This window comes from Halichoeres trimaculatus, unplaced genomic scaffold (genome assembly GCF_033239565.1).
Source record: "Halichoeres trimaculatus isolate MK-OKI-2021-1 unplaced genomic scaffold, fHalTri1.1 fHalTri1_scaffold_21, whole genome shotgun sequence".
Taxonomy (NCBI): Eukaryota; Metazoa; Chordata; class Actinopteri; order Labriformes; family Labridae; genus Halichoeres; species Halichoeres trimaculatus.
The window spans coordinates 13,858,806-13,878,797 of NW_027437199.1; the positions used below are offsets into that span (position 1 = coordinate 13,858,806).

Below are 19,992 nucleotides of genomic sequence, written 5' to 3' on the forward strand. Positions count from 1 at the left end.
TTTTATAGAAAGGGATCATTAATGTATATCTGAGGTTTAGATTTTTACCTTGTGTGATTTGTGACAGAAAAGAAAGATTTGAGTCTACCAGTACTTACAACATCATTGAAAACCCCAGGCCTCATCAGGTTGGTCATCCGTGCCACCTGGTACACATCTACAGCTCCCTCCTCCTGGAGCTGACTGGACAATGTGGTGAGGGCACAGAACAGTCCTGATGTAGCCCCTCCCAACCTACAAACACACACACAACCATATACACACAACCAAACACACATGCACATGCACACACAAAGAGATTAAACATCACTTGGAAAGGAAGCTGTTGAAAAAATGTGTCATCCAAGGGGTTGTGCTTACGGATCATGTACGATTGTGGGTCTGTCGGAGTGTTTGCTGTGCTCTTTGACTGTGTTGACCAAATCAAAACTGTTCCTGATGGGACTGTCCGGGTTGGGCCAGCAGGTGGTGCTGTACTGCCGTACCTCCAATACATATTCATTCTAGAAAGACACATGATAAATATTAATGGATAAAGATTTTTTCAAACAATTCAACAACAAAAAAATAAAACAAACAAAACCAAAATAGTTACTTTTTGTAAAAACTCCACTAATAACCAATCTGTTTGAAAAGGGTGGAAGACCCTTTTTCTCTCTAGCTATTTCAATTAGAGACAGACTGATGTTTTTTTAGGGCCTATACCAATACCGAATATCAGTTGTCAAGGAAGACTATAACTGATATTGGGGCCGATATTCACTTGCAGTTAAAGTGAAAATGTTGCCGTCAAAATTACAAACTCCAATACTTGACTTTGTTTTCACGCCTTTAAGCCTGTTTTTTAAACAGCTCCCAGGCTCAGCAGCTGTCTTATAAAGATTTCTACAGTAAGTCAAGTTTGAAAAAAAAAAAAGGCTCTGCGTGCCACCAACTAGATGGTACTGTGGATGGGACAATTCTAGAGGCAGAGTAACGAATGCAGACAGAGAGGCACAGCTGTATTGAATAACAGTCTTAAATTTAATTTCTCATTGGCCACTGGGACAAAAAAAAAAAGGGCCAGTGCCTCAAACGCTGATAATTGGCTGGGCTGATAATTGGCAGGGGTCAATAATCAGACATTTAATTATGAGGCAAATTGGCATCCATCTTTTTTTTTTTTTTATCCTGGCGGCAAATAACACAGCCAGCTGATAATCGGTCTATCCCTAATTTCAATCAAGTAATACAGACAACCAGAAAAGCAACAATACTACAATAACACACAAATTCATAAGACACACCATATAAATAACTTTACACTGTCAAACATAGTATGCTGTGTGTGTGTTACCTGTGAACTCTCTACTCTGAAGTCCTGCACCAAAAGTCTCTCGTCATTTGACAGACACATGTGCTCCTCCCCCAGGTATGACACTGTGAAACCCTCAAAGCTCATTGGCTGATCTCTTCTGGGCCAGTAAATGCAGCAACCTGCCTCTGTGCTCTGAAATAAACAGGAAAACATGACAGCGTGTGCAGGTGTACGGTCTTTTTTAAAGAATCACAATAATGTTGTGTTTGAGTGTCATACCTGATAGTGTGTGTCTGACAGGCAGACGACAGTGTGTGTGTTGTGTTCCCAGATCATCCTCCAGAAATCTGCCACAGTGCTGCTCAGAGGAGTCTGGCTCACTATGAACTCCTTACAGTGGTGATGTCCCTGAGAGAGCGCAGGATGTGTTGTTACATTAAAGGAAACCTCCGCTGTTTTCAGTTCAGCAGAAACAGGCAAACATGGTGCAGTCGTCTTACCATGACGTATGAGGCGTTGATGAACCCTGTGGTGTTTGATTCTGAAGCAGTTAGACAAACTCTTGATCTCTCCACTGAGGAAAAAACAAGACATAAAACAATTCAGCAAAACATCACTGTAAAAGAGAGGGTGTATATATGTGAATACATCTCACAGGCTTTAAAGGGTCCAGAGCTGGTTTCCTTTTTGTCCTGTCATGCTCACCTGGCATCAGAGCTCTGGCCCTGTTCCTCTCAGCATTGCCGTCCCTCAGAGCTGTACTGTAGTCTGCATGCTTTGCCTGACGCTGACTGATCAGCTAAAACACATCAAGTACACTTTGTTACACTTGTATGACTTAAAGCCTGTACACACACTTGGATGATCGGGGAAAAGAGAACATACTTTAAACTGTCTGTCCATGCGGGTTCTGCCTGATGCCCCAGGGGTCAGGAGGTCAGACACATATGTGTGGAGGAGGTCAGAGGTCACTAAGGTGTCTCGGCTCAGGATGGCCTCCACCAGAGCATCATGGATGAATACGTACTGCTCCTGCATGAGAGAGACACACTGAGTGAATAGACCGCAAACACCTCTGACAGGATGTTTGTAGGCGTGGGGAAAAAAAATCAAAAATGGATACATCAGGAGTTTTTTTGTTTGACAATATCAAAACCAGGATTCTTTTCCCCATTTTTTTTTCAAATTCTTAATTTCAGTCTTTATTTATTAACTGTATTGAAAAAAAGTTACTACTTTTCTCCAGCAGAGGGTGAAATGTTTCTCTCTGACTTACATGATGTGAATTTTATGGGAAAATATGTCTCCTGATATAGTCTATACACATTATCATCATCATTTAACTTTTTCACATGGTCTGGTGTTAAAACAACAAACTGAAAATTGCAAAAATTGTAAATATCAGAGAATCGCAATTTAAATAGAATCAGCACAGCAAAAATTATAATAGAATCGAATTGTGAGAATAGCATCATCCCAGCCCTGGATATTTGTGTGTTTGTGTTTTTACTGCTTACCTCAGTCTGCACCAGGAAGTTCCTCTGCGTCCGCACATGTTTTAGGAAACCCAGAACATTGACCGTACCCTGGTCCTGGATCTGCTGCAACATGCTGTCTATCACGATGTAGGTTCCTGTTCTCCCTACACCCGCACTGTGACACACACCACAACCAAAAACATTTAACACCTTTAAGACACTACAAACTCCTGTACCCTCCAGTATCAGAGAATTATATGTCAACACACAATTTACCTGCAGTGCACCAGCACAGGACCGACCTCCTGTGTTCTCGCCTGGGAGGATGCTCTGATGAAGGACAGGACAGGCAGAGTGTATTCTGGGACACCCATGTCTGGCCACTGGGTGTAGTGATAATGAAGGACAGTGTGTTCAGCTTTCTTCTGAGACGCCTGGAGGACAAAAACAATTATTTACAGATGTGTGTGCTTGAGGAAGCATATTTCTCAGACTAAACAGACAAACACTGTTGAAACAGTGTGTGTTTGTGTGTGTTTGTATTGGTTCGTACCTTATTTGACGTATTTCTGACGGTGAATGTCCGTAGAGTGTAGTATGCCAGAGTCTTGCTGCTTTTCAGCGTCACCTGGTACTGACCATATTCCTCCTGGTTCTCGTCCGGCCAGTACTGATCACATTTTGTCTGCAGGGGAATGGGACAGGCCGAGAAAACCACAGGCTACTTTTGGGCAAAGAGTATTGTAACCAATGTGACTGATCCAAACAGGTGACCTCAACTGTTATCACAAATTCTCAATTCTAAAATAATCTGTACTTTTGGTTTATCAGGTCCTGTCCGTAATGTGTAACACTAGTAAATCCTGGTTAGCTATGTCCTGCCAGTCATCTACCAAGCAGAGCTAACGTAACCTCACTCTTCATTTTATTGATAGACTCTCAAGTTTGAACAGACCACTGCAGAATAACTGCTGACTGTGGGTTGGAATAAACATTATCACAAACAGATTGGCTCCTGTGTTATAGAGTGATACAGCCCGAGCTAAAGGCTAATTAGCCTTTAGCTCGGGCTGTGTCACTCTCCCGTTTAGCTTTCTTCTGCTATTCTGTCATTTTTCTGTCTGACAGGTAGGCTCCAGGGTCCACCATCACTACAAAATTAGTCATAGAAATCGTTTTTAGCAGAGAAAAACACAGATCTTTGTGTTTTATCTCTTCTCACTGCTAAACTTCCTCAGCTGGTGTGGTGTTGTCATAGAGACCTTGACGCCCCATAAATCAATCCAGTCCTGGACGACCTGACCTGGAAGCTAAGAAGTAGCTATTTAAAATAACCTGTAACCAGCAATATCGGCGCTGATAATCTCATTTTGAAGTGTGGATTACAATCATACATCTAGAAGGGAGACTTTTTCAAGATCACTTTAAACTCCTCACAGCCCCTTTAAAGAGATCTTTGACATTTCAGTCACTTATATTTGCTCTCCTGTTTTCCCTGCATCAACAAAGCCTGCTAAAATGTGACTGGTCAAAACCAGAGCAAGAAAACCACAGCATCTCCTACAGACCCCTGAGGATTTTTCATTTTTATGTAGAGTTGAGAAAAGAGATTTTTCACAGTGAAGTTCTCCAGTAAAGATCAGATCTGTTGTTCCTCATTTCAATCTCAAAGCTTGTGTTTGCGCCAGCAGCAGAATTGCCTCTTACCCGTCCTTTCTCCTTCAGATTTGTGATCATGACAATGACTCCAACATTCTGCTGCCAGATCATCCTCCAGAAGTCCTCCCTGCCCGCTCGCAGAGGCCCCTGAGCTGCGATGTAGGCCCTCGTTCGCTCGTAACCCTGCAGCAATAACCACTAATTAATCAAAGAAGCTCTGTGTGCGATGGTTAGTGTTGTATGGTGGGTAGCTTGGCTTCCAGTGCATACTCACATCAACAAAGTTAGCATTGATGTAATCCCCACATTTCCCATCTCTATCCAAGCTGTTGGAGAGCTTAACTCGACTGTGGTCATCTGAGGGAAAGAGGGTTTGTCAGTTTCAACCTAAAGGGCTGTTGCAGTTAAACATAAACACGGAACAGAGACATACAGGCCAGGATGTTGATGTATCTGTTCTTGCTTTTATTGTCAGGGTGATTGGAGCTGTCTGTAGTAATGCCCATGTCCACAGTACATGCCTGCACCTCCTGAAAAAATACAGACACAAACAGAATCAGGTTAGTTGTGTGAGGAAGCTCAGGAAACTTGATGTGGGTGTTTTGTCACTTTTTCACGAAAAAACTTTACTTTTTTTATTGAAAAGACAACTTAACAGAGGAAAAGTTCTAGGGTTACAAGGAGCTTGATTGGAACTTGGTTGTTGAGGGGCAATCTGGGGTTGTAATGTCCACTCCATTGTTACTTTTCATTCATTACCTCCGCCAAGGGGGTGGTGCTTTTGGGAGAGTTTGTGTGTCTGTCTGTCTGTCTGTTTGTTTGTGAACTAACTCATAACTCAAAAACTAATTGACGGATCTTCATGAAATTTTCAGGAAATGTTCAAAATGGGATAAGGAAGATGGTGATCTGGATCACCATCTGGATCGAGGCTTTTTTTTAAAGGATTCTTTATCATTGTGAGATAGTGCTGTTTTCACCATATGTGTATATAACTCCATGATAAATGGTCAGATTGCTTTGCAAAACAATACAAGACAAGGTCACCATGATTTCTGACAGGTGTGAAAGTACGATCCAGATCCTGGCAATATTATGGAAACTACGGTCCAGAATATGAAACATGTACTGTTTCACCATAATTTTCAACACTGTCAGGTAACAAATTATACCACAAACCTGCAACTAACATCAAATTGTAGCAGACAGTCTGCTGAAAGGGAGTATAACATTAAAGTAGGAATAAAGTGTTGCATGACAATCACATTATGGTTGGTGGAGGTCTGAGCTCTTTGAGTGCTTTTCTAGTTTGGATATATTATGAACAAATTGACAGACAACAAAGCAAGGACACCACTAAATGTTGAAAATACAAAATGTAATTGGTTAACGAGAAATACATGATCAGTATGCCTCAAATTCTTTGCAATTTACTTGGGGGGAGGGATAATATGCCTGAACATTTGCTGAAGTCTTTAAAAGAGACAAACATCTCTTATTCATAGTACAACATGATCTTTAGTTTCAGCATTTGACATGTTGTCATTGCACTTTTAAAAGAAAATTAAGTTGAAAACAATTATCGATAAAAAAGCTGAAGAAACCACCTCGGAAACAAATGTCAAGAGGTGAGAATGTCGGTGTCTTACCTCATAGGATTCTTTGACAATCTAATGGAGGGTGGTGAGGATGCAGAAAGCACGACGATGGTGGTGGAGGTGGTGAAAGGAGAGTCAGAGGGGGGGCAGGATGAAAGACAGACAGACAGACAGACAGATAGACAGACAGGGAGTCAGTGCAGGTACAGAACATGGGATTCAGATACACACAGAGAGGCGGCGCTGAGAGGGAAACACACATTTTCCCACTGAGCTGTGGATTTTAATCTTAAAGCCAGTCTTTACATTCTCTAACATTACACATCAAAGCATCATTTTGAACAGCAAACGCACAAAGTTTGACTATCTGAAAGTCACAACTGTGATGATCTCAAATAATCCTCGAATGTATATATAATATATACATATTCATATTATATATATCTTTGTATTCATCCCATCTGTGTGTGCTTCTTTGGAGGCTCATGCTAGGAAACACAGATGACTCATGTCATGCAGATGTAGCTATTGCTGGAGCCAACACATATTTGTATTAACAAGATATGAATGAAAGCCCTGATGGATGAAGAAGAAGACGGTTTCTGGAAAATCTTTATGAGCTTTATACTGTTTTCTCTGCCAAGTTAATGAATCAAAAAGATAATTCCAGATCATATGTTTTCACTTTTCATGATCAGTGTTTTGAGTTAGTGAAACACTGCACAAAAAAACACAAACTACTCCTTCCCACTGGAAATTGGTTTTCTTTTCAGTTGTAAAAATGAATGACACTTTATGAATTTAAAAAGCAAACAAGTTTGTTAACACAGACTGACTTTAATGAGGCCATCTCAGTTGACAAAAACATCTAAAGTGAGTAAGATTTCAGCTCATGTGATTTACTGCATGCTGCCCAAACAGACTTTTGTCACATTTTCCAGAGCAAAGAGTGTCAATAAGCAACACATTTAAATGTTAAAATTAGGCAAGATAAGACCATGATTATATAAGATAACATACAAACCTATAAAACATATGATTATATAGATAAGAGGCTCTGCTTTGGCAGCAAAGTGCTTAGGATCAGCACAACAGACATGACACTGAACTGAAGTATACAATCCTTCACTTTCTGCTTTCAGCTTTCTTTCATGTTATGCCAATAATCCACACAAGTTTTTTTTAATGCTGACATGATGTTTCCACTGCAAAACTGAAATCTTATCAAAAGTTTTTTGTCTTATTTAAAGTAAAAATTGTCTTGTTATACCTGACATGCGCCATATTCCACTAGTCAGTCCAGAAAAATGTCCCATTTTAAGTTGTTAAAGACAAAAATTAGGTCTGAATTGCTTGTAACAAGTAAAAAAAACCTGCCGATGGAACAAGAAAAATTTGCTTGAAAATTTGCTCAAAACTAAAATAATGTCTTAAAGGTCCCTTATTATGCAAAAATCACTTTATTAAGTCTTTTTGTGAAATTTGTGGGTCTTTGGCTTTCCTCACAGCCCACAAAATGTGATATTTAATGACAAAACCTGTACTTAGTAGTGCTTGTGAATGTTAAATCCTAACCTTAAACGAGCTGTTTGGATTTTGGGGATTCCCTTTTTTGACCAATCAGGACCAAGTCTGACCTGATTGGTCCACCAGAGCAGATACCTCCAAACCCCTCCCTGCTGCTGGAGAGAAATCTCTCCAGCTGCAGGGAGGGGAATGCTGACGTTGAAGAGCCATCACTGCTCTGTTTTTGGCTGTAAACAGCCTGTCAGTTCCATGCACAAGCTTCCCATCTCAGAAGAAGACAAGACTAAGTGGCTTGAGTTCATTTATCAAGGAAATGTGCCAGCTACACCCAGTAAAACTGTGCATGTGTGTGCTAGTCACTTCAAGGCTGACTGCTTTTCCAACTTTGGTCAGTACAACAGAGGGCTAGTGAATAAACTTGTCCTGAATCCAGGCACATTACCAACCATCCGCCAACAAACCTCAGACCCTGGAAATGTGAGTATTTTAAATGCTGTGTGCTGTGGAGCAGATGTAAGAGCGTTTCCTCAGTGTCCCCCTGTCTCTGTGTTAGCTTCAGGATGCTAACTTTAGCTGCAGTTAGCCAGTTGTTTTAGCCTGTAATGTTACGGTAAACGAGCTTTGCTGTTTTCTAAAAATTGTGCACTCGGAGCTCTTGGCACCGCTCTCAGTGACGCGGAAGAGCGGGGCGGTATCAGCAGTGGCTCATTTACATATGAAGGTCACACCCACTAAATCGGAGCGTTCTGAACAGAGGGGCTATGAGAGCCTGGAAACAATGCTGCTGTACTTGATTTATTGGCTTTTTGGACCAAAACATGTTACTACCATTTCATGAAGACATCAATGATCCATATTAAACTGCAGAAAAGGAGCAGAATATGGGACCTTTAACACAAGTAACTTTTCTCTTGTTACATTGGCATTTTTTTTCACTTGTCACAAGCAATTCAGACCTCATTTTGTCTCTAAACAACTTGAAATAAGACATTGTCTGTTTGTCATTATCATTGACATTGGCTAGTTAGGTGAACGTGGCTCATATTAAGTCTAATAAGGTATTTTCTACTGAAAATAAGACAAAAACACTTGATAATATTTCAGGTTTTTGCAGCTTGAATTAGATTTTTCACAAAGTCTGTTTATCATTGAGTCTGTTGTGGTCAGTTTGAAGCCCTCTTTCTGTCTTCTACTGTGTATATGGTAAATATGGAATTTACACAAAACACTGTGCTGAATGGTTTCTATGATGTTAATAGAGATATGAAAGAGCATTAAGGAGCTGTGACAAATGACGTACTGCCTTCTTACCGTCACCACACATATGATTTGTACAACACTGTTTCTTAAGCATGCTGCTGAGAACTTTGTTCAGCCCCAAACTCTCTGGAGCACTCCACGCACCTCAAACTCTTTGGAGAAGGTGTTGGTGGTGTGCAGCTCCATGACGTGTTTCACAAACTGTTTCACTGTCAGCGGCTCATGACCATCTGTAACCAAAAGGACAACAAATCAACTCTGAGTTAATGCAATTTAAAGAATAGTTTTAATGGAACAAAGATATAAAAACTCCAATGTGTATGGGTGGGTGTGTGTGGGTTACCAGTTGCCAGCAGCAGGGGTGTAGACGGAGCTGATATGACTTTGGGTGACGCTGTGTCATCAGGATAAAAATTAGCCGCTTGGAAACAATTTCTACGACACAAACAAAAAGTTTCAAGAATCACAGATGAAACTGTTTCATTCACTCTTTGTGTGTGTGAGTGTGTGCGAGTTTCTGTATTTGTGTGTGCTTGTACCTCCAGTAAATGAGTATTCCCACCAGAACCAGCAGGCAGAGGATGGTGAGAGTGGAGACCACAGCAAGAGGTATGACTGTCCTCTTCTCTCTCTCCACACCCCCAACCAGTCCCACCCGAGACTCGTGACTGCTGTTGCTGCCTCCTGAAGGAGAAAAGAAACAGATTTGAAATTATGTATCTACTACATTTTTAATCTTTTCTTTATGTGTGTAAACACAACATAGTGTTTGCATGTCATGCTGTATTCACTTTATGGGGATCCTCATAGAAAAGTTTTAAATACACTGCAAAAAACTGAAATATTTCCAAGTGTTTTTGTCTTATTTTCAGTAAAAATTTCTTAGACTCAATATGAGCCACATTCACTTAACCAGTCCAGAAAATTGTCTTATTTTTACTTGTTACAAGCAATTCAGACCTCATTTTTGTCCTTGAATAACTTGAAAAAAAGACACTTTTCTGAACTGGTCAAGTAAATGTGGCTCATATTAAGTCTAAAAGGACATTTTTCACTGAAATGAGACAAAAACACTTGTTGAGATTTCAGTTTTTTGCAGTGTACACAATCTAAAAAAATGGCACAACAGACAAATCTGAATTAAATAACCACTTTAATTAAATCATTTTGAGTTTCTGCACTCTTTATAGAGAAATACAGAATTTTATCAAGCCGCAGTGTCTGCTTAAAGTCTGGTTTTAAGTCCTGCACTGACACAACACTGTAGTGTCAGATACTGAGCATTACATTCTTCTGCACTGATGTGTCTACACTGTACTTGTTGCTGTGCAACAATCCTCCAAAACACACAAGGACAAGGTGCTCTGTTTGATCATCAGATCACCTGTTTTGAGCTGCTACATTTTTTTTGTTGTTGTTGTTTTTTGTTTTTTAAACTTCAGAATTTCAAATTAAAAGCAGCCTGATGTTTTAAACGTTAAGTTTTCTCAAAATAAAGTCAGAAACTGGTTTTATCCCTGCATCTGTTTGTCAAAAGAACAGATAGTAGCATCCCTTTGACTGACAGCTTTAAGTGCCAATCAAATTTGGGGTGGCATATGTGGGGACCAATCAAATTGCAGCCCCACAGCTGTGACTTCCAGTTACTAAACAAGGTTGAGGAGAGCTTTGAGACTGCACTAAGACAGTTAATTTGCGGTCCAAATTACCAAAACATTCAAAGAGCAGAGTCTATGATCTTTTTAGAGCTGAAGTGTGTAAACATGTCTTTTTTTTCAACTTCAGCTCCTTTAAAATTACCAATCAATTTGTCACACATCAAGAGATTATTGCTGACGTATTTGTTTTTATTTCCATAAGCAATACCAATGCTGCTTTGATAAATGATGTCTATAAAGCCAAGGCTGTTTAAATGCAAAGTGCTGACTGGTTAAAAGTTTCCAGGTGAGTCTTTTATTCGGATCAATTAAAATGTGCACTTAACAAAAAAAAAACATCATGTCCTAAAGAAGCAGGATTCAGGAAAAGCTTTAAGAGTTTTAGGATGAAATTACCTTCCACTGGCTCCTCAGTGGCTTTGTCACCATCAGTCAGAGTGAGCAGGGGAAAGAGACGCCCCAACACAGGACTTCTCGCACCATCAAACAAAAACCCATCCTTGGTTAAGACCTGCTGCAAACTCTCTTCAGCCCTGGCTGAGTCACTGCCCTCACTACCAGCTCCTTTATTAAGCTCTTCACCCACGTCAACTAAAGTTCTGTCACCTTCCCCCTCTTTGTTCTCCAGAAGAGCGTCACTCAACAAAACTTCAACATTTAGACTTATTTCCTCACCCTCGTCATCATCATCATTATCACGTCCAAACCATGGCAGCGATAACTGGGGATGGTGTCTTTCTCTGGGTATGTCTTTGTGTTCTTTCTTGTCAGCGCCTCTGTCATCACTTTCCTTTTCAGGGACAGATCTGTTTCTCTGATCATCACCTCTTACTTTTTGTGCTTTTCCATTCTCTGCTCTTTCTCCAACACCCTCTCCAGAACCACTTGTTTCCTCTGGCCAGTGAGAAAGTGTAAAATTGGACTCAGTTTTGTTCCCGCTGCTGGTCGCAGGGTGTTCTGTTTTTTCTGCAATAATCTCAACTTCAGCTTTCCTCTCTTTCTCTCCCAGCGTGTCCCAGCCTGCTGTGTTATTGAACTGTCTGGCTCTCTCGTCTTTCTCGACATCAGCTTTCCACACTCTTTGACCAGAGATGCGTACTCCTTCATCTTCAGTCTTTTCCTCTTCTTCCCCACTGTTGAAACTTTGATTGCCCTCAACATTTACTTCCAACAAGCTCTCTTTTTCACAGTGTATTTTGCATCCTGACCCATCCGTACCACTATTTTTTTCACCATCCATTGTAATTTCTGTTAAGATTCCTCTTTTTCCGGTATCATTCTCTGCAAATCTGACGGCTACATTTGGAGTAGAAGAAAGATCAGTTCTGACGACGTTGATGGTTTCTAATTCCTCCATGAGCTTGTTGCTAAATAGACCAGAGCCTGAGCCGCTTCCCTCTGCCAGCATGTCTCTGCTGGTTTCCTCTGAATAAGAAGGAACAAACAAAGTCACATCCTCAGAGTTAAATTGGGACGATGTCGAGGTTGGTCCATCTATCGTAGTTTCTCCTTCAATATTTTGACGTTGTGAGATGTTCAAATCATCTTGAAAGCTCTTGTTGAGAGAAGAGTTTAAGGTGTTCTCTTCATCTCCGTCTGATTTAGATCTCTTGATGGTACTTGAGTCATACTCAGGCAGCACAGATGGAGAGCTCGCAATCATTAAACAATCTTGAGAGCCCAAAGCTGCTGAGGTCTGAGTGTAATCTGAATCCATCGTCAGACTGACAACAGAGAACTCTTCAGAGGATTCGTGATTAATGATAATTCTGCCCCTTGTACCTTCGAGGGCATGAGAAGGATGGAAACTGCCGATGAGTTCATTAAAAGGTTTGAGTGGTTGAGGTGTGACACTGAATAAATCTCCATTAGCAGAAAGTGCTCCTTCTGAGAAAGAGACTGCAGGTCCGGCTGGGTTGATGATCACTCTGCCTACAGAGTTTGTTAAGGCTGAGGACTGATCGATGCTTGAGTTCTCAACCTCCAGTGTCGCTGTGTTTGCTGCAAGAAAAGCCAAATTAAAAGTCTGAAAGAAACTTTTTCAAGACCAAGCTTTGAACTCTGTGTCCTTCTGAAAAATGTTGTTTACATTGAAGGAAGAACAGAAAGAAAAGAGCGGTTGATCCAGGTGCTCATGAAGAGGTCTTGAGTCCGATAGAGTTTCCCCTCATTATGCCATGACTGCTGCATAATTAGAAGGAGTGGGAGTTAGTTACTGAGTCCCAGATGAATCAATGTGAAGAAATCACTTTGATTAAGCACCCGATGATTACGGCTCAACTGCATTCTGCAAAAGGCTTAAGGAGAACAGCCACTAGAGGGCAGTGCTGAGCCACAGAAAAAAAGCAGACCCAGAAAAGGACTCTCAAAAGTAGATGCAAAGCACCAAGACTGAGTGGATTCAAGATAAATTTGCAGAGCTCTAAAAATATGACCTCATGTGGAGTTGAAATAGGCTGTGAGAGTTGAGGAAGCACATTTTTATTTCTCAAGCAGTTCAGGTGGAGATGAAGCCGCAGAGCATCACTTCAAATATAATCGGAGGCAGCAGCTTTTTCTTTTCCAGCGTCATCATCACCACAGTCAGCACAGACTACATCCTGACCCCATGCAACATGCCAGAGAAAGCCGTTTCACAGAAAAGATGAGGGCTATTTGAGCAGAAAGGCAATCATACCTCTGACTACCAACCAAAATAAAAGCCTCTTTATTCACTTCGCACTGCTGTTTGGTTTTACTACTAAAGCCTGTAATCTCTCCTCATAGGTAATACAGTGATATCTTCCATGGCATATTACATTCATGACTAACTGCATGTGCGACAGCTTACCGTTAAACATGGGCTGGGTTGTGTGCATCAGCACCTTGAGCAGAGAAGAGGTGGTGAATGATTTGTAGACAGATTCTGCGAGTGTGTTGCTGGCAGTCCCCGCCCTCTCTGTTATCCAGACAGAAGAAGAAGTGGAGGTGATGGTTTCTGGAAGAGGTCTGTTAACAGGGGCATCCCTGTCGTCAGAGGATGGAGGGGAGACCTTGTCCACATTTTTGCCTGTGGGGACATGACAGCCAAAGTTATGACATGAGGAGATACGTGATATGGTTACCTCCGCCAAGGAGGTTATGTTTTTGGAGAGTTTGTCTGTTTGTGAACAACATAACTCAAAAAGTAACAAACAGATCTTGATGAAATTTTCAGGAAATGTTCAAAATAGGATAAGAAAGAAGTGATTTAATTTTGGAGGTGAACTGGATCACCGCCTGGATCCAGGATTTTTTAAAGGATTCTTTATCATTGTGAGATACAGCTGTTTTCGGTATATGTGCATATAACTCCACTATAAATGGTTGGATTACTTTGCAAAACAATACAAGACAAGGTCACCATAATTTCTGACAGATGTAAAAGTACGATCCAGATCCTGGCAATTTTCTGGATACCAAGGTCCAGAATATGGAATATGTACTGGCTCATCATAATTTTCAACACTGTCAGGTAACAAATTATCGTATAAATGATAATTGCAACTAACACCAAATTGTAGCAGACAGTCTGCTGAAAGGGAGTATAACATTAAAGTAAGACTAAAGCATTGGTGACAATCACAATATGCTTGGTGGAGGTCTGCGCTCTCTGACTGCTTTAATAGTTAACATGACGTGAGGTAACAAGTAACTTGTGATGGGATGTAATGTGAAGTAAAGTAATGAGTACATGATCAGTGTGCCCTAAAAAACTTCAAAACCACTCAGATAATTTTAAGAATATTTTTTTATTTTTTACTCTAAAGTAAGATTTCTAAGATGCTAGGAATATTTTTTTAAGAATATTGGAAAAACTTCAAGGAAATACTAGTTAAATAGTTCGTCTTGTGTGTTCATTGGGCTTTGGGGACATAATTATGAAACATAAACACGTGAAGAGTGAACAGCCATTAAAAAGCCATTTGTTCAAATGATTTCACAACAAGCAGCAGTAGAGGGATCTTCTGCTGGTACTTTTTTAAATATTAATGAGCTTAAATTCCCCCTCCGGCACTCACAAAGGGCTGCTGCTGCAGTTACAACCTGAGGTGTTTTTGATCAAGTGGAGTGCAGAGAAAATAAGGCTCTCCAGTCTTACCCAGTGAGGTTATGGTTTCTGCTGAGGCGTTGTTGTCTGTGTCTTCATAGAAGACGTCTGTGACTTTGATGTCCTCCACAGGAGGGGTGAAGAGGTCTGACTGGGGAGAAGGGGAGTCGCTCTCACCAACTTGTTCAGGTGGATCCTGATCTGTTGACTAAAGGTAGAAGAGGTGTTGGTGTTGTGGGGAATTTCTGCTTTGCTGGTTTAAGATTGATGAACACTGAGATCAGATTGTCTGTTTAATTACCTGATTTTGTGATTCTGACAGCGAGGCCTCTTCTGTGATTTGTCGTCTGATTGCTGGCGCTGTTGCTGTCTGAGCAACTGGAAACAAGAAGCCTGGCTGCTCCGTTACCTCAGTTACCCATATTGCGCTGTTACCATCAAAACCAGAGTTAGTGAACGGCCGCAGCGTTGTGAGTATCTGGTCCTCATAAATCCAGTTCTGATCCACTTCCTCAGGTTTGGACTTCCTCAGTCCTGGTTTCTTTTTCACATTCTGTTTGAGTCGAGTTTTCTGGAGGACAGCAGACTCAGAGGGGGACTTTGGGGTTGATCGTGAGTTGACTGGCAGGTTTGGGTTGGATTGGGTTTTGTCGACAGGCTGGTTTTGGTAAACTTTGGTCTGCTCCAGGGGGACCTCCTCTACAGGGCTGTTATCTTCTGGAGGGAAATTTAACTGGTTCTCACTCTCTGGCTTCTCCCATCTGCCGCTGGATGACACCTGGCATAACGGATAAAGCAATGCTGAGTTACCGCTGAGTTCTTGAGTCACAAAGGGTTGACTCAGACACTGTTTGGGATTAAAAAAGACAGGCCTCAAAGAAGTAACAAAAAATGTAAGACACACCAGGTATGCAGTCATACACTCTGTAAAAAGTTCAAGAGGGGAAAACATCTATTCTTGACAGTAAACTTCACTGACTTTATACAGATTTTAAAACACCTTTGCTTCTGTCCATTTTGGAACTAGTTTGTATGACATAAAAACTAGAATGAGCATTTCTGTCTGAATCAAAAAAGAAAAAATGAATTCAAATTTTTCAATAAGTTCACAAATGTACTTCGGTTTAGTCTTTTCATCTTGTTATGTTGTAATAACAAACCCTGGGATGTTAGTGGGACGCGCCCACTTTAGTCGGACTGAGTGGCAAAACAAACCTCACTTAGCATATTGGAGAGTGGCAGTAAATACAGTGAGACCGGAAAAAATGTGGAATACGACATGAAGTTGAGGATAGTTGGACTCAACATTGATTTGTTAAAGCTTCCTAAGAACCAGGGGTCCGCGAAAAACCAATATGTGGTCAGAAATCATAACCTGTTATTTTTTTGTACCTGATTTCCAGGGAAAGCCTCTACATGATTCGATTTACAGTATAAAAAAGTATAAAGTGGATTGACCCAAGTGAATACACGTATGATCTATTTGTACTTTTGGTATTAAACATAGAGTGTATTATTAATAGGCGTGTAGTCTCTGCGATGGTATTCAAGTAAAGTTAATATCAAATACTTTATACAGCACAGCTACAGCTGCTTGTGCTGGAGTTCCCTCTTATTTGGAAAACTGGGTTAGCCTCAGTTTAAGTTAGTTTACCAATCACAATGTTCATCACACAAAGACAAAAATGTTTCAGATATGAAAAATAAAGCTGAATGAAAAATTCTGATATTTAGAGGGTTTGAAATTTGAGGAATTATTTTACCCAAAAATACAGCATAACTTAATGTTGACTGACACAAAATAGGAACTGCAAATCCAGCTTTGGTTGCCTGGATTGTTTCTGAAAATTACAGCGGCCCATCAGTTTCTAATTTCTTTTTCTTTGTCTTTCAGCAGCCTGTCAAAAGATAGCTCTGAATGCTTTTCAAACATGTTAGTTCAATCATTCGCGCAACAGGTCTTTCCCAATTTCTGGTTTTGTTTTAGAGTTTTTGACGGTATTAAGCCAACACTGCCACTGTTCTCCCTCTTTCTGCCACTCAGTGGGTGTAACTGCAGTGACTTCCGCTTGCTGTGACATCACATGCATAACCTTTTTTAACAGAAGAGGACAAAAGTTGAAATCAGACATCATGACTTTGTGTTCTTGTAGCGGGAACTAATCTCACTTTTGTACAAAGACTTGTATCTGAGAAAACATTTTTCTTCTCAAGTCAAATACTAGCTTGTGTATTCCAAGAACTCAACCTCATCCTGCTGTGCTTTAATGCTCAAATGTATAACCATTATTCCACCACCCGTGGATTGTTTGGAGGAGTTGTTCTGTAAGACGGGATGTTGTTTCTGGCCTGGCCTTGTCATTGTCTTCATTAAGCTTTCTTCTGACTTCAGATTTTTTATTTTTTGGTGCAACTGTACAGACAGTGGCAGCGCACCTTTTCAGCTTCCTCAATATTCAGTTAAATGATAATAAAGCGTTCAGTAGCCTCCATTAATTCAGTGCAGAAGAGCACAGGCTGTTCCTAATCTCTCAGGGAGGGAGACATGGTGGCATAACAATCTTCTTGAACTGCTCTGAAACAAGCTGGAAGGTCTCTCATAACCTTTTGTGCTGCTCTCAAAACACACTAGAACACGGCTCTGCTGACACAAGTGCAAGCATTTGCATACTCATTATGTTCACTTACATGACTGAATACATGCAAAACAAGCGCTGCAAACGATAAAAGCCACCAAGCAGAGTGGGGTCAGGTGAAACAGCGGGTTTGCAGTCTTTCTTACCTCCTTGTTTGCCCCAAAATCTTTAGTAACAGCATCTGGATCTGAATCACTTTCTACGGAAAGAAAAAACATGTATGGAAAAACATACTCAGAAAGCAGCAAGTGTTGAAAAAAAATGCTTTAACTGTGTGCTAAGTGCTCTATGTACCAGGGTCTTCTAACGGCATGTCCACTATGATCTGGTCACTCCATCTTCCTCTTAGTCCATTGGTGCAAATGGCAACGACCTGAACCACATAGCTGCTGTTGGCCAGCAGGCTGGGGATGATGGCACCCTGGAAAGCGCCACATAGATAAGATTTAAATGAATATTTAAAAACCATTGACTGTGTAAAAGATGAAGATTAAGACATCATGTTTTCACCAAGATGTTTATGCACTGCAGTTTCAAAGTGTTGCATTTGTTTTTGGCTTTTGGTATCAATAATGATGGCCCTCATACAAACCACAGGGAACAGACAACAACATACACTTGCTAATTGCGGTTAAAGTGAGTCATGTTTAGGGTTCGGGTGATAAAAGGAAGGTGTAATTACATTTTATAATACAGCAATATGAAACGTGATTGAAAAGCAAATATTAAAGGGTTCATATTAGCGATGCTGCATATCTCCTATTTTACATGTTTGTCACGTTATCTGTCAAAACGAAATGCCTGTTATGAATACAAAATAAATCTTTAATGATTTTTTGTCAGCATTTAATCTTCCTTATTTAATCCAAGTGTAGCTGGCAGCTAGCTTGAGCTTCATTTAACGACATTCAAATGGTTTGTTCATCACACTGGGACCTGAGAACTGTGTACTACTGTGATAAAACAACAGACAGAGACACACGTTCCTATCGTCTTGACTCCTTCAAACCAGCTTGCTGAGCTGCCTGTCTCTGTTCATTAGAAAGGGGGCAGGTTTAAGACGCGTCCACATTATGAACTCCACTGTTTTAATCAAGAGGCCATGTCCACTCGTCCTGTACAGTCTGGATCCCAACCGGTTTGCGCTCGACACGCAGCCCCAATCCTGTCAGATGAGCTTAAGTACTCATTCATCAACACTGCTCCTTATGCCCCTAATTATTTAAAGCTATTAATTATATAAAAGAAGGGCTTGTTGAAAGAGGCTAACACCAGAGGGACAGCTACTCCTGACTGTAGTCTCACTCTTATAAAGGATTTTTTTTTTCAATGAGGCTTTTATGTGTGACATAAAGGATGGCACACTTTTAAACACTACCACTGTTAGATTACCTTCCTAACCCAGAGAAGTTGACCTGAACAGCACATTGGCTTAACAATAATATAACTTCAAGTTGCAGGATGCATTATTTTTATTTTAAAGAACTGAATGAGTTTTGGTGATGGCATTGACCATTCCCAGTCAAGTGTCAATGATGACCTCACTCACTGCTGTAGACTTTGGCTCAATTTATGTCTAAGATGTAATTTACTAGAGCTGGTTGTTCATCTATTTCAGCTGTTGTGGTCAATGGACGTAGTCTCTGTGACTTCACCAGTCTTTCTGAAATAGGAAGACATGTGAATGTAGTATGTAGTAGGCACCACGTACTACCTACTGCTTTTGCATGTAGTATGACTGGTCTGTTGGGTCTGTTTTGTAGTATACTACTCTGGTTTCCTGTTTTGGAAAGCGGTGCTACAGCTGTTTTTTTGTTTTTTTTTTCCCTTTATCATAAATGTACAAAAAAAAACTATGGGCAGATCTTAGCATTTAGTTACTTTGTTAATCATATCATAGCAGGGTCATCATACTTGGTTTCCAATCTTACACCAAAAGTTATATCATTTCCTATAAATAAATCTGGAAGGAATTTTTACTTTTACAGCTGATGGAAAAACTACATCCATATAATCCACTTTCATTAAATTTAAAGAGTAAATTATTGGTTTATATGGGCTTTAATAAATTTCTGGAAGTAAACACCTCTTTTACAACCAGAAGTGACTAAATTTACCAATGTTTCTTTCTTATCACTTCACTTTACTTCTATCTCATAGACCATCCAATGTTAGTGTTGTTGTATTGTAGTTGTAATGCAGAGTCATTCCAGTAGATGGTGGTAATTCACCAAAACCTGCCATCCGCATAGACAAACAGCGTTAACGTGGTACATTGTGGGAAATAGTATGCCAGATAGACTGGTCTGTTGCAAACTGAGAAATTTTCCTGGATTAGTAGGATATCTGGGGATTTTTGGCATCCTGCAGATTTTGCAAGTTTTCGCAAACTGACTACTACATATTGAATTTTAGCCAAAATAGTAGGCACTGCTAGTGTAGTAGGCGGTTTGGAAAACAGCCAGAGATTTAAAGCAAATCATCAATAGAAGCCATATTGGTAATGAGGCAGTCCTTAGCCTTCTTTCTTACAGTTATAAGGAGGTCGTCTGTCAATTGTTATATATCAATAACATTAATCAGCTGTTCAGACGGGAGAATTTTTTCTGCACCAGGCTATGATCTGGTAGTCATGGTTGAATATGTTGATAACAGAGGATTTTGGGAACAAGGCTCAAGTAACAAATCTCTGACATCTCAGCTGACCAGGTGTGAATTATGATGTCACATGCAAAAGGTCTAACAGGTCACAAGGCTATTGCATTTGCACAAACCACCATGTTCGCACCTCTTCAAAGAGTAAACAGTTC

The 19,992-nt window shown here is 40.4% G+C and overlaps 1 protein-coding gene across 2 annotated transcripts in view; it reads right to left on the reverse strand.

Moving 5' to 3' along the window:
* The window catches only part of ptprz1b (protein tyrosine phosphatase receptor type Z1b), an 82,268-nt gene that overhangs the window by 1,020 nt on the left and 61,256 nt on the right, over positions 1–19,992 (reverse strand). The window contains exons 10-31 of one of the 2 annotated variants that reach the window (XM_074698124.1): positions 17,477–17,603; positions 17,329–17,381; positions 14,848–15,324; positions 14,598–14,754; positions 13,308–13,526; positions 9,359–9,503; positions 9,163–9,254; positions 8,964–9,049; positions 6,084–6,104; positions 4,868–4,964; positions 4,709–4,791; positions 4,483–4,617; positions 3,329–3,460; positions 3,052–3,209; positions 2,815–2,950; positions 2,183–2,329; positions 2,003–2,096; positions 1,798–1,871; positions 1,577–1,705; positions 1,337–1,489; positions 361–503; positions 99–234 (exon numbers count right to left, since the gene is read on the reverse strand). In XM_074698124.1, the coding sequence (XP_074554225.1) occupies positions 99–234; positions 361–503; positions 1,337–1,489; positions 1,577–1,705; positions 1,798–1,871; positions 2,003–2,096; positions 2,183–2,329; positions 2,815–2,950; positions 3,052–3,209; positions 3,329–3,460; positions 4,483–4,617; positions 4,709–4,791; positions 4,868–4,964; positions 6,084–6,104; positions 8,964–9,049; positions 9,163–9,254; positions 9,359–9,503; positions 13,308–13,526; positions 14,598–14,754; positions 14,848–15,324; positions 17,329–17,381; positions 17,477–17,603 (2,994 nt within the window). The remainder of the gene's footprint in view (positions 1–98; positions 235–360; positions 504–1,336; positions 1,490–1,576; positions 1,706–1,797; positions 1,872–2,002; positions 2,097–2,182; positions 2,330–2,814; positions 2,951–3,051; positions 3,210–3,328; positions 3,461–4,482; positions 4,618–4,708; positions 4,792–4,867; positions 4,965–6,083; positions 6,105–8,963; positions 9,050–9,162; positions 9,255–9,358; positions 9,504–13,307; positions 13,527–14,597; positions 14,755–14,847; positions 15,325–17,328; positions 17,382–17,476; positions 17,604–19,992) is intronic. The other variant, XM_074698125.1, reaches the window with a different exon arrangement.